This window comes from Rhododendron vialii, chromosome 10a (assembly GCF_030253575.1).
Source record: "Rhododendron vialii isolate Sample 1 chromosome 10a, ASM3025357v1".
NCBI classification, from domain to species: Eukaryota; Viridiplantae; Streptophyta; class Magnoliopsida; order Ericales; family Ericaceae; genus Rhododendron; species Rhododendron vialii.
In genome coordinates, this window is record NC_080566.1 from 1,760,979 (window position 1) to 1,779,468 (window position 18,490).

The 18,490-nt window shown below is 38.3% G+C and overlaps 1 protein-coding gene, 1 long non-coding RNA gene and 1 pseudogene across 7 annotated transcripts; 1 reads left to right on the forward strand and 2 right to left on the reverse strand.

Annotated features, from left to right (window-relative positions):
• Positions 1 to 309: 309 nt before the first annotated feature.
• On the reverse strand, positions 310 to 1,858 carry LOC131304797 (uncharacterized; annotated as a pseudogene).
• Positions 1,859 to 5,365: 3,507 nt separating this feature from the next.
• On the reverse strand, positions 5,366 to 16,562 carry LOC131304798 (phototropin-1B-like). Of its 6 annotated transcripts, none has more exons than XR_009192475.1 (6): positions 16,412 to 16,545; positions 16,204 to 16,306; positions 14,651 to 14,720; positions 14,104 to 14,207; positions 11,447 to 11,701; positions 5,366 to 5,801 (listed from the first exon to the last, which is right to left on the reverse strand). XR_009192475.1 is itself a non-coding variant. In XM_058332192.1 (6 exons), the coding sequence occupies exons 2-6, from the start codon at positions 16,248 to 16,250 to the stop codon at positions 11,694 to 11,696; spliced, it is 279 nt and encodes a 92-aa protein (XP_058188175.1). In that variant the 5' UTR covers positions 16,251 to 16,306; positions 16,403 to 16,562; the 3' UTR covers positions 11,339 to 11,693. The 6 variants fall into 6 exon arrangements, 4 of the variants coding, with proteins under 4 accessions (XP_058188175.1, XP_058188173.1, XP_058188171.1 ...); XM_058332192.1 differs by lacking the exon at positions 5,366 to 5,801 and adding an exon at positions 13,554 to 13,603 and having other exon boundaries at positions 11,339 to 11,701; positions 16,403 to 16,562; XM_058332190.1 differs by lacking the exon at positions 5,366 to 5,801 and adding an exon at positions 13,554 to 13,603 and having other exon boundaries at positions 11,339 to 11,701.
• LOC131304799 (uncharacterized) lies at positions 8,242 to 11,056 on the forward strand. Its single transcript, XR_009192477.1, has 2 exons — positions 8,242 to 10,123; positions 10,522 to 11,056. It is a non-coding gene; the product is annotated as an uncharacterized LOC131304799 (long non-coding RNA).
• Positions 16,563 to 18,490: the final 1,928 nt, after the last annotated feature.

An 18,490-nucleotide genomic window follows, 5' to 3' on the forward strand; every position in this document is an offset into this window, starting at 1 on the left:
GCAACTTAATATTTGTCTCAAAATGGCTCTCGATAGTAAATAAATCAAGTCCTTCGACATGTTTTTTTATGAATCATGAAAGGATTCATGCAATGTCGTTAACAAATCGACGCCCCAGGACCGTGGCACCAGCATAAGAATTTGAACTGAAGATTGAAGAAAGCATGTTGCACAAAAAAAATCACCCTTTTTATTCCAACAACTATAAGATTTTGAACAAGCACCAAAATTTCATTGATTACCAGCAAGCATAGGATAATGTAAAGCAGAACACATTAACATATTCGCTGATGTTACGTCAATTCCTGATGTTGCTAATTATGCTACATAAACATCAAGACGAAAAATGTATGGATTCTTCTGACATGGTTACTCATTCAAGCTCCTCAATCAGAGCCTTACCCCTCTGGCTTCTACCCTTTCTGCTTCCTCAAAGTACCTCCTCTGTTGCCTGCAAATTCCATTGCTGAACCCTTCTCGGCGTTCACAATGGCTGCCATCGAATGACCAATCTTCTCCAGGCTGCTCATGTACCCAACACATAATAAAGTAAATCTTCCTATCCGCAAGCTTGAGCTTACTCCTGATTTCTCCCCGTCTTGATTTCCGCGGTTTCTCAGACTTCAGCTCCCCCTCCGCAGCTTGAACCAGCCTCCAGATATCACAAAGCAAACAGACTAGAGCAGCACCCCCGAGAGAAACTAGAGCTATTACGTCATCAAGAAGACCCAATCCAAATTGCAAACCACCCATGTGTCTAAAACCCGGGGAGCAAGTTTGTTCCAAGCAATGAGAGAGAGCTTCTGATACAGACTCCGGCTGTCCCCCCTCACCCAGAACGGAAGATACACTCAACACGACCATAGATGCTCCTATGGGATCCGAATGCCAATCCCCATTGTAGAGTCTAAGAGTGAAACAGCAGGTATATATGATGTCTGTTAGGTGAACAGCTAATAGCGGAGATGGCTCGGTTGAGCTGAGCTTGTTGATGGGTGGTAATGGCGTTTCATGGCCAGGTGGAATGTCTTGCGCTGGATCACTTTCCGGACCATGCCATGTAGAGGTCAGTGTTTCTTCGTTGGAAAGCGGTTGGACGTTGTGTCCCTTCTCAACTTAGAGATATTGTTCTAGCAGAAGGCTTCAACCACCACGGTTCCCATGGCTCAATCAACTTGCTCAGCTCTCCAGAAGCAACAGCTCTCTGAAAACGTTTGTTTTCTTCTGCGGTTAAATCATCGAAATCTACTTGGTGTCCGGACAGAATCTTTTCCATGGTCTCCTCCGACAAAGTCGTATCATCCTCGTCCATGCTATTCACCTCTTCTTCCGAATGGAACCGCTCGAGTATCTCCAACATTTTACGCTTAGTTTCATCTTCTGTTTGCAATTGTTGCAGCTCTCCCACCACATTTTCTCTCATGAACGATTCGGTGTAGCGTAGGCTATGGGATTTGTAGCAGTGAAGGGAGCAATACCGTGTATTGCATCATGGACAAGTGTACTGTGAGAATTGCTTTTGGCATACTCGGCAGACTATACGCGACGACGGACTCAGTCGGGAAGAATATGGCGGGGCCTCACTGGTATTGATTGTATCCTCTATCAGCCTACAAAATTGCAAAATATGAAGAAGCTTTGAAGCAGAGGAAGCTCTGTGAATTAAGAAACGCGAAAGAGGTATTATTGATTGTGTATTATACATATCCCTAACACGCCTTTGCGTAGGCTACAAAACTTGACCACCAAGAATCCCGAAGGAATTAGGAAAACATGTGTGACATGAAAACTTAGACTAAATAGAAAACACGAATAATGACCTAGACAAAATAGGAAACATAATACTGATTTTGGTGTAACTGGACACCCCTTCATAGTTTTCACATCTAATCTCTTCGCCAGTAAATCATATTCACCACCGAAGGTGGTAGTGGGTGGGGTGCCCATCATCCCCACTCGGTTTCGAGTCTTGCCAATAGCAAAGAGGTGTGGGATAAACACTTATACCCACTTGTATCTAGGTGGTGCTGTAGTGACGGCATGTCCTCTTAGACAGTAGCTATGGTTCGAACCGGGACATTCCACAGTGGGTAGAGAGCCTCTATGGTCACGCCCAAGGGAGTTGCTATGCTAGTCGCATCCTCCCACCCTTTTTGTTTATAAAAAAAAAAAGTAAATCATATTCTTCATTCTTAAAAGGTATTACACTCATAAATACTGACTTATTTAAATGCTGAAGTCAAACTGCATTTATTTACCTTTTCCCTTTATTCAAGATCATTTTTATGCGTTCAAGCTTTTGGACTAGAATGAAAAGCATTAGGTCCGCTAGGCCCGCTAGTCCTTGGTAGGGCGGTAGTTGCTATAACTCTTTGGTCCCTCTCGAAATTTGTCGCGAGTCTGGAGTCCCTATGGTCACGCACAGGGAAGAGTTGCAATAGAGAATTAGATATTTTTGTGAGCACGGGTGAAACTAGCTAATCATGCTAACATTGCCTTCAAGATTGAAAAGAATCTTACCTAAAAATAGATTCTGGGAGACATATGACATGGTTTGGTTCTCGATTCCCCGTTAGATATATGCTTCCCAATGAGTGCCGGCATTTTACTGCACAGCCTGCCTAATTTATCGGCTATTCCATTTGGTAAGAAGCAGCAGACTGATGTCTATGGCATACGGACACGTACACTTTGGAACACAGAGCGAGCGAGAGAGCGTAAAAGAGAGTTGTAACACCAGGAAACACCCAAAGGAGGCTTGAGGCACCTAGCTAGTCAAAAAGCTTGACAAAATACTTAAATCCGTTTTCCCGAAACTGCAAAAGAAAAGAAAAATTGGAGGAAAAATAGTCCCTTGCAAACAACATATACTGATTCGCATCTCCACGATTTTGAATTATAGTGTCCATGATATCTTTCCTAATGTCTAGTTGTATTTCTTTCACCTAGTCTAATCGATCAATGTTGTATCTATTTAGTCTTTTTTGAATTGTTTTGTGTACATAAGCAGAATTCCGTCCATCTGATGGTTTCTGTTTTGTTGATCAGCCCTCCATTGGTGTTGTTCTGGGCTTTACTGGGTGCAAGATGATCTTGGATTTCTTTGGTGGGTATTTTCTAGTCGCACTGAACTATACTCCCCTGCCCCAAAAACATAATAATAACGATATTGTGGCCTCATTTAGTAACCATATATATATATATATATATATATATATATATATATATATTTTTTTTTTTTTTTTTTTTTTTTTTTTTTGATATCTGGTGACTTGTCCCTACTTAATGCATTGGTGACAGACACAACAGGTGCGGACCAGTGGCGGGACTATATCCAGTGACAATCTTCCACCCACCTCCACAAGCGGAGTGTTGGGTCCAACATCGGAACTGAGCGGCTTTCCTTTTCGTTTTTTTGTTCTCGTTTGTTGTTCTTGTAGTTTTTCAGCCTATGGGCCGCACAATTTGTATCTGATTTGTATCAACATAACTTGCGTTTTCTTTTCCGTTAAAAAAAAACAGATATGGACCATTTCCCATTTTACCAATGCATTCCGGCAACTCACAGGGTAATATTTGAAACATGGTTATCAAATTTGTCAACCTAACATTTTTGCAAGAAAAAGTAAAGGGGAAAACAGAACAAAAGAACACGATTTGCCGATTTCATTCTCTTGGACTGTTAATTAGAAAAGTTCAGCATTACTCGATTCTTCCACCGTGGGTTATCGCGTGTCAACTGAGGTTTCTCTTGGTTCGTAGCTTCAATGCTGGGTTGTACGTTGTTGAGTTTAATGAAGAATTGTTATCAGAATTTGAAAGCATGGGTTGGGTTCATAATTATATTTTGCCAAATTATTTGTGTTGTTACACAATTAAATCTATCCTTTTTTGGCTCCATCCCTGTCTAGTTTTTAGCTAGCAAGCGAATTGGTGGCCACTGCGCGCATGGTTGTATAGTTCGATCTTGGAGATTCGGAGCAGTAGATAAGGAACTCGTTTCGGATGAAAAACTGTAAAATTGAGTTTGTGACTAGCTATTTCCCATGTTGGTTTATATACTTGGACATCATTTCATTTCATATACTTGACTATTGCCAATTTGAGTAGCAAGCTAGAGCTTGAAATCGAAGTACATAGGGTCATTAAGATGGTTAACTTAAGTCATCCAACTGACTTAAACAACCATACCCTATCTAGAGATTTCTAGGCTTTGAATAAAAAAAGGCAAAGTACTGATTACCTCCCTGTGGTTTGGACATTTGGCAGATGACCTCTTTGTGTTTTACTAATGACCAAATCGCCTCCTTATGATTTTGGAGTAAAGTGCAACCGTTACATTTTCCGTCCAAAGTAACTGTGAGTGTGCCTCACGCGCTCCTACTGCATGTATGGCATGAAAAATTGTACAGATCGGCGTTCGACCCCGATGCCCCGTACATGGCGGCGGGGGCAGTGGACCTGCAATTCAGCTCGTCGGTGACTCTCGAGATCTTCAAGCTCGACTTCCAGCCGGAAGATCGCGAGATACCAGTAGTTGGCGAGTCGATTATCTCCTATTGGTTATAGAGGATTGAGTTTTTTTGTTTTGGGTTCAAAAGTAGAAGCAGAATGGTCTAGGGAAGAGGGGAAAATAACATTATGAAAAATAATGAAAAATTATGGAAGATACAAAATTATGGAAAATACTACATTATGAAAAATGATGAAAAATTGAAGTAGAAGAAGAAAACTCTAAGCATTTTTTCCAATTCCAATATTATCATTTCGTTTTTTTTTCCGTGGTTGTGAGTGGTACGCTGTTTGTGGATTGTTGAAAAAGTGGTTTAGTTAATTAATTTTTGGGTGCCAAGAAAGGACTGATGAGTGAGTAAGAAGAGGAATAAGATACAAGGATATTATTGTCAAGTTATCTTTTCTGTTAACGGAGTTACGATTGCACTTTACTCCGAAACCATAGGGAGGCGATTTGGTCATTAGTAAAACACAGGGAGGTTATCTGTTAAATGACCAAACCGCAGAGAGGTAATCCGTACTTTGACCATCTCAAATATCACAACCAGAACAACTCACTTTTTTTGCGTCACAGTGATTTTCTAGGCTTGAAATGGTGAAAGGAATGCAACTATCCATGATTATTTATGTTTTTTGTTCAGACAACATGCAGTCATCCAACGGCTAACTAATGTCATGCTCAGTACACGAGCTTGTATCCAATGTAAGGGCATTCGGGCAATTGGAGAGATTCGTTTGCCAAATTATGTGTCATATACTTGGAAATGGATAGCCAGGTAACTATACTTGGAATTTTGGAAATGGATCGTCGTTCTACCTTATGTATGGGTAAACAAAGTTCATTGGGGAGTAAGAAAAAATATACGTATCAAATAATCATGTTACCAACCAATCCATGAATACTTGTAAACTGCGACATTATTACCACAGGATTCGTGAAACTTACAAACAAGAATTCATTTTTGATCCAAAACCTTTCAGCACTCACACATTAAACGTAAACAATAAAATTTTGACTGGAAAATCAAGATCAAAGATAAGAGTAAGAGTGAAATTTTCACTGGAAAATCAAGATAGTTCCAGCCAGAAGATCTATCTCAAAACTGATAAGACTTGAATTCTTCCAAAAATGTGTCGAGAAGATGCGCAATAAGAGCATCGAAATTGGCTATAAGAAAAAAACTTGGAAGGCAGAACGAGGAAGTATAGTACCCCAAGCCGTAACAACGGGGCCCCAAATAATCTCAGGGAGTAAAATTATCAGCTTTTGCGGCACTAATGATCGACTGCACCAACAAAACGCAAATAGAGAAAGATAAAACAGATCAGTCCACAAAAAATTGATGTGAACAAGCTTTACACAACTGTGGTTCTAAAAACTACTGTAAAAGAGTTTCAAAAAAAAATGACAATAATGCCAACCTGCATAACATTTCTTGATTGACAAGAAAAACGAACCTTTAGGCTACGTTTGGATCTTGGATTTAAGGAAGGATTTGCAGAGGGAAAACAAAAGTAAAAGGAAAAAAAACAGCTTTCACAAATCGATTTTCTTTCCCTCCATAAATCACCATAAAAACACAGCCTCAAGGTGAGGGCCATTTCTACAGCTTCTACTACACCTAATTTCTCACAGTTTCTTTTTTCGGCATTTTACAGACAACCACCGGTCCACCACATAACCAGGTAAAGCAAAGTTTACCTTCTTTAGCTTGTGCTCCAGCCACTGGATTTTGTTAGTGGCATACCTGCCTGTACAAAAGAACAGAATCGAAGGAAATAAAGAACGAAACACAAACGGTTGGAGAGAAATTACATTCCACGCTATTATACTTAAAAACCTAAATAGTTCCACCACTTACTTTATCAGTAAGTTGTCCCTTTGTATCACGACACATGCCACACTTCTTATTGATTAAATTTACAAAGTCGTCTAAATCTTGGCCACCATTATAATCTTCACCAAGCCTTGTTACAGTTGGGAAAGAATTTTAATGTAGGAAATGCACTCACATCATACCTGTGTAGGCAGCAATTTGCATCAGTGATAGTCCCAAAATAAATAAATCACAGGAAAGTGAAATGTGCCAAAGCTGCAATAACTATGGTAAACAGATACTGCATGCATAAAGGTATAATTCGTGTTGTATGGCCAGTAGGTAGCCAGAAATTTGTAACGTTGAAAGTTGATTTTGCAAGCCCAAAGTTCAGTATTCTCCAACTCACTTTTTTGCGAGATCTTTGTGTTGTTGAGCATCAAGATTTGCAACTTCTTTTGAAGTCTGCAAAGCAGAGAGAGGAAGAATGAGGGATCTAATGCACATTACAAAGCAATAAGATATGAAATCTACTCACATCAATATTTTTGCCATAGCACCACCTGTAGAACATAACATGGTCAGGACACAAAAAAGCAGAAAAAAAATGCATTTCAAAAACTAACTTATCCTTTAAACAATAGCAATTGAAGTTAGTTAAGAGGAAGCCGCTAATGCCAGTAAACTATAGTGAGGTAAATATGGACGATTCTATTGGCAATCGATATTTAAATCTCAAGTTCCACATTATTTCTGGCCCCAAGCGGGGGTTGAGTAGAGTCATCGTCGATCAACATATACCCTGAAGAACCGAGGCTACTTCCCAATACTCCAATCTAATATTTCGTACATAGACATGTGAACATGTATTCTTACCGGGGTTCATAACATTCAACCAAAACATCATTTGTTTCATCGAGGACATGCTCATCAAAATTATCAAGTACCACTACACTTGGGATTGCAGCCATCTCATCATTAGTCCATGAAAATCAAGCAACATTATAAAGTCATTAACGTGTCACTTGGAGATCATCTTAAGGTGCCATTTGAAAGATGACTATGGAAGAATCCCATCAACTGATCATCGTATACAAATCCTACATTGAAATGACTAGCATACATCAAATGGTGAGATATAGTGTTCAGATGCACCTGGTTGCTCAAGAGAAATCGACTCCGCATATAGCAAAAAAAACCGGTAGTAAGGATTATAAGATATCTTTCCAATTCCATCTTTGCCCCCGTCTTCTGGTTTCCATGTATTTTGAACATCGAGATAGGCATTTTTGCCTTTTACCCCATAACTAAAAACAAGAACTGAATGCCCAGATGTAGTTTCCTCGTCCAACTTATCCTTGTGTCCACGATATATTCCCATCAAAAAAAAAATTATACATGGATACCCTAAAATAGAGAATATGGGAGAAATAAGAAAGGAAACCAGAGCACATACATCTACATGATCCTCAAAAGAGTTGTAGGTAACGAACTCCCTGTGGTTTTATGTCATCATCGCCCTTTAGAACCTCCTATCTTTATCCGGGGCGATCTCTCTGGAATCTTTCTTTTCGTCATCTGCCCTTTGTAGGGATGGAACCGGTCAAGGCTAACCCCAAATTTTTTCATATACTTGAATGCAGCCGGTGGATCAAAGCCTAGGAAACCACCATCTATTGGGACTGTGGAATTAGGCTTGAATTCTTGGGGATGACAATCCTCTAGGAGTTTCTGCATTTCATTAACTAACTCAACGAGACTCGGCTTTGTAATTTCGTCTGTCGGCCAATCCTCCTTGGGATTCAATAGTGTAATGTTAAGAGGTTGTGCAACATTTCTAATCAAATAAAGAAATCAAAGGGCTAAAGGCACCTACTATTTGACAAATAACAAATGAAAAAAATGGCCAGGATTAAAATGCTTGTTGCCGTGGTATTTAAATTAAGATAGTTGTATACTTTTGAAATTTAAATTGGTATTTGATATTTAAAAAAATGTTACTATTTGACAAATAGTCTCTATCGAGTTTAATTGAAGTGGATAATTTCTTTTATATGTTTTCAGCTGTATGATAGCATGCATATGTCGTGAGTATGTGAACAAGAATTTGATATGATTAGAGTCTTAAACGTAGAGCCTAGTGTTTTGACCTTGCAATGACATGCCCATTCGATCAGTGAACACCAACCCGGGGACTAAGTGCCTCATCTAGCTGCGCGAAGACTTATACCACGATGGCATTTTCATCAGTAGGTGCCTTTAGCCCTTTGATTTCTTTATTTGATTAGAAATGTCGCACGGCCTCTTAACATTACACTACTGAATCCCAATCATTTGCTTGTTGTGCTATTGCAACCTCTAAGTTCATCCACCAATAATGATAAATTGTCTTGACTTGATTATTTTTTGTTACAATTATTTAAATATCTTGTTCTTGCTCTTTTTTAGGATCTTATTTTGGAGTGGCGTCACTCCAATGCTTGAATTTTATGCTCATGCACAAGGAGGATTGGCCGACAAAAGAGATTACAAAGCCGAGTCTCGCTGAGTTAGTTAATGAAATGCAGAAGAAACTCCCAGAGGATTGTCATCCCCAAGAATTCGAGCCTAATTCCATAGTCCCAATAGATGGTGGTTTCTTAGGCTTCGATCCACCGGCTGCACTCAAGTATATGAAAAAATTTGGGGTTAGCCTTGACCGGTTCCATCCCTACAAAGGGCGGATGATGAAAAGAAAGATTCCAGAAATATCGCCCCGGATAAAGATAGGAGATTATACAGTTCTAAATGGCGATAATGACATAAAACCACGGGGAGTTTGTTACCTACAACTCTTTTGAGGATCATGTAGATGTATGTGCCCTAGTTTCCTTTCTTATTTCTCCCCTATTCTCTATTTTAGGGTATCAATGTGTAATTTATTTTTTTTTGAAGGGAATATATCATGGACACAAGGATAAGTTGGACGAGGAAACTGTGTCTGGGCATTCAGTTCTTGTTTTTGGCTATGGGGGAAAAGGCAAAGATGCCTATCTCGATGTTCAAAACACATGGAAACCAGAAGACTGGGGCAAGGATGGAATTGGAAAGATATCTCATAATCTTTTCTACCGGTTTTCTTTTCTAGATGCGGAGTCAATTTCTCTCGAGCAACCAGGTGCATCTGAACACTATATCCCACCATTTGATGCATGCTAGCCATTTCAATGTAGGATTTGTATGCGATGATTAGTCGATGGGGTTCTTCTACAGTCATCTTTCAAAGGGCACCTTAAGATGATCTCCAGGTGACACGTTAATGACTTTATAATGTTGCTTGATTTTCATGGACTCATGATGAGATGGCTGCAATCCCAAGTGTAGTGGTACTCACACTTGATAATTTTGATGAGCATGTCCTCAATGAAACAAAGGATGTTTTGGTTAAATTGTATGAACCCTGGTAAGAATGCATGTTCACGTCTTTGTACGAAATATTAGATTGGAGTAATGGGAAGTAGCCCCGGTTCTTCAGGGTATATGTTGATTGACAATGACTCTACTCAACCCTAACTTAGGGCCAGAAATAATGTGCAAGTTGAGATTTAACTATCGATTGCCGATAGAATCGTTAGTTCCATGTTTACCTCACAATAGTTTATTGGCATTAGTGGCTTCCTCTTAACTGACTTCAGTTGCTAATGTTTTAAGGATAAGTTAGTTTTTGAATTTGAAATGCAATTTTTTTTTCTGCTTTTTTGTGTCCTAGCCATGTTATGTTCTACAGGTGGTGCTATGGCAAAAACCTTGCTGTGAGTAGATTTCATATCTTATTGCTTTGTAATGTGCATTAGATCCCTCATTCTTCCTCCTCTCTCTGCTATGCAAGACTTACGAAGAAGTTGCCTCTGCATTTAAGCTTGAGGAGGAAGATGTGATAGTTGCAAATCTTGATGCTCAACAACACAAAGATATCGCAGAAAAGTGAGTTGGAGAATAACCAAGAGTTCTTCTTAATTAACCCTACTGAACTTTGGGCTCGCAAAATCAACTTTCAACGTTACAAATTTATGGCTACCTACTGGCCATACAACACGAATCGAATTATACCTTTATGTATGCAGTGCAGTATCTGTTTACCATATAGTTATTGCAGCTTACGGACATTTCACTTTCCTGTGATTTATTTATTTTGGGACTGCCTACGGAGGTATGATGTGAGTGCCTTTCCTACATTAAAATTCTTTCCCAAAGGTAACAAGGCTTGGTGAAGATTATAATGGTGGCCAAGATTTAGACGACTTTGTAAATTTCATCAATGATAAGTGTGGCGCGTGTCATGATACAAAGGGACAACTTACTGATAAAGTAAGTGGTGGAACTGTTAAGGTTTTTAAGTATAACAGCGTGGAATGTAATTTCTCTCCAACAGTTTCTATTTGTGTTTCGTTCTTTATTTCCTTCGATTCTGTTCTTTTGTACCGGCTGGTATAGTTGAGGCTTTGGACAAATTGGTGAAGGAGTTTGTTACCTGGCAGTGAGGAGAAGAAAACAGTTTACAACCGGATGAAGGAGGAAGTTGAGAAGCTGAAGGGTTCTGCTTCAAGGTTGTGATGAAGGCTTATGTTTTTATTGCATAAATTTCATGAGAAAATACTGCGTATATTATGTCCCTTGATTCTTCATTTTTCTTATGTTTTTATCACCTAAATGTTTCAGATATGGAAAGATTTACTTGAAAGCTGCCAAGTGCTGTATGAAAAAAAAGTACCACTAACAAAATCCAGTGGCTGGAGCACAAGCTAAAGAAGGTGCTTTAAATGAACCATCTTCAAGTTTTGTTTGGCTACTGTGATTTACTTCATTTGGGGTGAAAGAATAGGATAATCTTTCAAGAAAAATCTGAGGATTCAGATTATGTGGACAGGAAGATCATGGGTGAGAGCTAAGGTAAGCTCAGATCTTGGTAAAACTAAATTTGAAATTGAATGACGGGAATAGGCAGCAACTGAGTGCAAATTGGAGGCTCTCTCAAAAGTTCTTTTTTTTACCGCGCACACAAAACAATCAAACAGAAGAATCATTTGGCACGCATTCATGTATGTATGTGTGTATTTATGCATCCACGTACGTACCATGCTCTTACGGAGCCTCTTATGGTAAGCCTTCTGCTGTTTGGATGGAAGTTCGCGGAACTCAATATCCGGTTCTTCTGGTTCCGGTATTTCTTCCTCCTCTACTAGATCTAGTAGCTCTTCCTCTCGCTCATAATCCTCCTCAAGTTCCTTTGCTCTCTCCTCCCTGAGTAATTCTATCCGACGTTTCGTAACAATTTTCTTCTTTCTCCCTCCTCCACAGTGGGAGATCCATCCTCCATAAAGATCAACATTCTAAATCAATCCAAATGGAACCATAGAGATTATTACACATACGAGCAGGCAGTTGATAAAAATCATCATAGTGTTACAAACGGGTAAACATCAACTACTACTACTAGACAGCAACCAATCTGAATCAATAACCACCATTGAACCCCCAAAATACAAAAACAAAACACAAAAAACAATTTGTGTCTTATAAATAATAGATCTCGATTTGAAGAATCAATAGCGTAGCAACACACACACACAGGAACAAATCCATGCATATCGTCGCCGATGGTCGCTGGTATTTCTTCGATTTTGAGGTGGTTTCTGATTCTGATCGATTGGCAGCTTAATACTAGGGCTTGCAAATGGAGTAACCAATATATATAGTCGAGTAAACTACAGACGTGATCCTTAAACTATCCCAAAATTCTATTTTTAGTCCTTAAACTACCAATTGAATTTATGTCTTCCCCAAACTATTTGATCAGTTTTAGTCCTTATTCAGGTCTAATCACTAACAGCTTGTTTGTCGGAGGGATAAGGTTTTAGGGAATAAGCAATATAAGGAGATAAGAGGTGGATATAGTATGAAGGGGAATTAGTTAAGAAGGGTAGATAAGCTTCTAAGGTGTTCGTTTGGTTTTTTTCAAAGAGGGGAAATTAGCTTATACTTGATTTGTTTGGTATTTGATGTGGGTGACTGGGTGGATAGAATGGTGATGAAGCAAATTACTTTGTTGGTGCCCTTGTGAAATTCTTGTAGTGCAATTTTTTCTTTTTAATTCTATTCAAATTTAGTAATTGCATTATATGACCAAAGGCGAAAAAAATTCCTAAAGATGATTTTTTGTTAACTTTTTAATTACCAACTTAATTTTTTTATTTAAAATTAACTACCTTCTAATCACAATTTTAATAGCTAATTTTAGGAACCAACTAACTTTCTACCACAACTAATATTCTAATCACGATTTTAACTATTGTATTTTATCGATATGGATGATCCATATTTGTTTTTCATGTGTTACAAAAACCTTTTGTTTCAATTTATAGATGGGTTTTGTACTGTCACAACCCTTGCAATTGGACCGCTAGATCACTGAAGATCTAGGATTGTATACACGTGCCATACCAAATAATTTTCCCCCATTTATCTTCTTGTAAACAACACACCGGTTCATGAGTTTTTTTCTCTCTCACTCTTCATCACTTCATCTCTATCACCAAATAAGTTTTGAACAGAGATGACGTAAGGTTCCTTCTTCAATCATAAGACTCATAACGATAGGGAGGCTAGGGTAACGTGATTATTACCAACTGCGTGAAATGAAAGGGGCTTATAAATTCCTTTTGGGCTGCTGGGCTCGGTTTTAAATTGGGCAAGATGAACTACTATCAATTTATGGGCTACTAATGAATTTAATTATCATAGTTGGGAAAGGCTAACCACCACCCAATGTATTAAAAATATGACTTTTTCCAATTATTTTTGAACAAATGCACACCTGCTAGACATTGCACACAGTTTGCGCACAGTTTGGACAGAGCATAAACACAGTTTGAACACAACTTGGATATAGCGGAGGATGGGCACAGGTTGGGCTCAGTTTGGACGTGGGTTTGTACACAGGTTGGACACCAACAACAGCAGAACATAGCACACAACTGAAAACAGAAAATCTGCACATGCACAAAGTTGAAAAAGACAATCATGAGGACCTTATCCTGGACTCAGTTTGGACACTAGTAGCAGCAAATGTAACATAGTTTCATAAACTAAGAATTACAACATGCTCAAAATAGTTGGAAAACTTGCATATCTAGTATTAGCTGAATAAAGGAAAGACCAACGTATGATAATTACGATTACTGCCTTGACAGTGCAGGTACTCCAACCCAACAATTACTTCTGCAGCGTAGAATCTACATATGTACAAAATTTACATCAGCAAAGGAAATTACTTCAAAACATAACCCCAAAGCTGGACTGAAATTTATCAGAATCCATCTCTTACACGATTTATATTAGACACCATTGGATGATGAAAAATATGTAACATTTTTTGTTGGTTTTACGTTAAGTATCTCAAACAATTCATACAATAGTCATCTATCTGCAACAATCAAGATCTTCCTAGCAGATATAAGTCTCTATGCCATTTATGTCAGATAACTAAATGAGGTCAAAAGAGAACACTTCAACTCGATGTATTCCATCCTATATGCATTGCAGTTTCCTTTTATGCTGTCAAAAAAGAACATTATCATGGAGCGCATCCATTATACTTTTGGGAACATAACAATGGAGAAATTACACTGGTTTTCTTTGTACGTGTAAAAAACAAAATCCATGATCAAGACTGCAAATAGACTTGCAATGTGCCTTCTTAAATTTGAAATATACTAGTCAATGATAATGTTACCTCACAGCATCTTCCCTCAAGACCTTCAGTGGTTGTCTGTCTAAAAGCAGGAACAACTCTCCCCCGGGGCAGTAATCAGTTATCAGGCACACATGAGTTTTAGTCTGCAAAGTGCATCATATCATATGTAGAGAACCAAATGTACACATCAATAACTTGAAAAGACATAGAAGTGCAAATTAATCTACGGTTGTAGAATTTTCATTGCAATTTGCAAGCATAAAGCTTGGTATTTCGAATTACACACGTCTTGCAGAGGGACTAAGTTCTTTGAACAATCTTTTGTTTTTCTTCTTTGCAGATTAAGGCAGTTCCCTCGAGTTATGATCTAAATACATTCCAAGGATTTGCTATACATAATTCATGGGTTTCATTTGCCATCGAAGCACTCCAAAACCAACATGACTGGTCTATTAAGTATAGTAACACATAAAGTTACACATTCTTGCCCCAATGTAATAGAAACAATAAAATAAGAAGCAACAAAAAAAATTCTTGAAAAAGGAAGAATCAAAGATAACTTAAGAGAGATAAAGATTGTACCTACACACTCTATTGAAAGTTCATAGTACTTGGTAGTAGTAAACAGAAGGCTTGATTTTAAGAAGATAACCCACCTACATGCAAACATTCACCAAAAATCAATGGTTAAGATACCCAGCCAAACAATACATAAAATGAATTAAACTTTTGGAGTCATACAAATCAATTAATTTGTTCAGGAAATTAATTGATTTGTGGGGCTTTTGGGGAGTGTTGTTAGATTCGGTGAGGCGGGGCGGCGAGGAAAAATAGAGTCAAGTCACACATTGTCGCCCCGCTTGAGCCACTACTCCATCCCCCGCTTCAAGCCAAATTGTGGATATCTTCTACCAAGCTTGAAGTCACTACTCCATCCCTACCACATCAGAGTGGGTTGGTGCAAGTTTTGGCTATTTTTGCAGCAAGTTTGGCTTTGACCAACCAAGTTTTGGAATAACTTTTGCTACAACTTAGTTGCAATCCAAATTTTGGTATCAATCTACCTGAAGCTTGCCCTTGCCCTGCAAATTTTGGCATGCCTTCAAACTAATATTGAATCTGCTCCCCTTTGAGATTCACTACTATTTCAAGATGTTAGCCCTGGAATTGTCCGTAGGGATCTTAAAGCCTCATGCCTTCACTGTTTGAAGCTTTGCAAGATACTTCCCAACGACTTAGATGCATGACACTTCAACATTAAGATGTATTCTTTGATGAGAGCTCTAGTTTCAATTCCCTTTTGGATGTAATATTTTCTTTTATTTTCCTTTGGTCATTTTCCTTGTTCCCATCTTCCTAATGAGGCTTGGATATGACTTCTAAAAACCCTCGATGTACCCTTTGTCGAGTTTTAAAAAAAAAAATTTCGCCAATCAAAAAGAAAAAACACGTGCAGATAGGATGCATATATTCCATACATCCGTTCATACAGGCACAAAGAAGTAAATATTCAAAAACCAACACATCACGAAATACTAATGGTTAACATAACAAAAATTCTAAATCAGAAATCTGGAGAAACTCCATTTTCAAACACAGATAACTGGTAATGATGATTAAGATGACAACAATTCCTTAAACTTTGGCAAACAGAATCTCAGATCTGTAACACATATTCAAGGAAACTGTAATACACGCGAACTCAATAACAAAACTAATTATAATGGAGCCGTTCTAATGGGGTAAAAAAATCACTAACTGGGTATGTGTGCATCTGTGTTGTGAGAGCATCTCCAATAGCCTCAATCCAATTCTAGGCCAAAATTAGTGTTTAGGTAGCCCTTACAAAAATCCAGAACCCAACAGCCTAAGCAATTGGGCTATTCAAAACCCATTTCCAGCTCTGATAAAAAGAAAAACGACCCATTTCCAGTTTTCCACCCTTTCTCCGGCATCGCTTCTCTCTCTCTCTCTCTCTCTCTCTCTCTCTCTCTGAAAACCCACAATTTGCTACTTCTGTTCTCTTCACCGGCACCACAAACCCACAATTTGCTTGGAAACCCAAATCAAAATTAGGGCTCTACACAGGTATAATCGAAATCACCAAAAATCGAGTCTACAAAACCCAGAAGAAATTACCTCTGAAGCAAGAGTTGTGTCGTCGCCGTCCTCAACGCCGTCGCCATCTGATTACTCCTTGTTCACGATCAGCCCCACAAAAAAGCCCCACAAATCTCACATGCTGGAAACCCATATCTCGGATTGAATCGCACAAATCATAGAAGAAGAAGAAGAAGGAGAAGAAGAAGAAGAGAGAGAGACAGAGAGATGGGTTAACCTTTCTTACCTTCACCGGAACAATACGACTGCAACTACGCCGATCTGCTAGTTGTGCAGGCGAGGAGAGAGGGAGAGAGAGAGAGAGCGTCTGTGTCGTGAGAGAGAGAGAGGGGGGGGAGAGAGTGAAGAGGCAGGAGTAAGAGCATATTAGCAAGAGTAGGCAAACTCATCTTTTTAGCCATTTTATGCAATTCGCGGTCACCGTTCCGCACGCCTTTTGGGCTCATTCCGGATCCCATAAAAATAAAGAAAAATATTTATATATTTTAAATAATATTTTACGGGATCGTGTAAAAAATCAATTCCAACGGATATTAGTAAATATATTTTTTAAATTTGTAGGACGAAACTGCAAAACTAAACAGTTTTGTTCCTACGAATTCCAAAAAACATACCTATCGATATCCGTTGGAGCTGATTTTTTACAGGATCCCGCGAAATATTAGTTTAAAACTTATGAATATTTTTTTGTATTTTTTTGATCCCGGAATGAGCCCCAAAAAACGTGCGATGAATCATGTGGTGACCCTAGACTTTTTGTTTTACCTAATCAAAGTCACCAAAACAGTAAGCACCATTCTCGGTAAACACAGGCATTTTTTCTTCAAAAATGCTACTTGCACAACCGTTGTGTTGGTTATGTGTGTAATTCTGACCATCCAGATATATTTGGACGGTTTAGATTTTAAAAAAACTCTTCCATGGATAAGTTTAACTTTTATGAAGAAGAGTTTGAGCGAATCCTGACCATTCATTACAGCCATGAATGGCTAGAGATTGGTTGTGTGTTGTATTTTACACAACCGTTGTGTATGTAGCACTTACCTTTTTTCTTTCAGGAAAATGCTCCGTAAAACTAGCGAGGTACTATTCAAAAGCCAACTCTTAAAATATTATTATTTCTTTCTCCCTTTTTCTAGGGCGTCGCTATTCGCAACCCTCTATTTTCTCTCATAACCCGTTAAAAATTTTCAATTATACTCGACAGTTAGTTATCGAAATTTGATATATATTTTCAGCATCCAATTACCGAAATATAATATTTTTTTCAACAGCTATTTACCAAAAATGTATGTTCGGCAATTGTTTACCGAAAGTTGAACATATTTTCGACATGTAGTTACTGAAATATAATATTGTTTTCAACAGTAATTTACCGAAATGTTATTTATGATTTTCAACAACCATTTACCGAAATGTAGTGGATTATGGGAGAAAATAAAAGGCTGCGAATAGCGGCGCCCTTTTCCTATCACTCCCTCATTCTTTCTCTCTCTCTTAGTAATATATTTTACAAAGATAAAGAGGTACGATAGAGAAAATTGATATGGAATTGAAAGAAATTTAAGTAGGTAAAATAAAAAAGGTGAATTATTGGGTAGGTAAAATACATTTTGTTTATATATATGTTCTAAAATATGGCCATTTGTGGTCCACATGCGACACAAGAGGCGAAAAGACCAAAAACCCAGCTCCCCAAGTGTGTACTGTTTCCAATTGAAGGGTAAATGTGTACCAAATTGAAAGTTGTCCTTTGAAAACCGGGTCTTTTTATTTAGGAGAGAAGAGAAGAGAGAGGATAGGAGATTAGGAGGAGGAGAGATAGATGGGTTTTGTACTGTCATAACCCTTGCAATTGGACCGTTAGATCACTGAAGATCTAGGATTGCGTACACATGTGCCATACCAAATAATTTTCCGCCATTTATCTTCTTGTAAACGACACACCAGTTCATGAGTTTTTTTCTCTCTCTTCGTCACTTCATCTCTATCGCCAAAGATTGTTTGATAATTTAAATTCAGCACTTAAAATTAAATTAATTAAATAATAAGTGATTCAGTAAATTTGATAACGACATTGTATATACTTAACAAATTAAGTACTACTATTTAAAATGTAAACTAAAAAGTTGAAAAAAATTAAGTAGCTTTTGAGCTACTTAATTTTGGTTGAATTCTATTTTTATTTGCATTTAATCACTATACCTCCACCACAATGACTCCCACCATCACCACCACTACCACCACCACCACTCCTACAACCACTTCACCACCACCACCATTCCCCACTTCACCACCACCACCA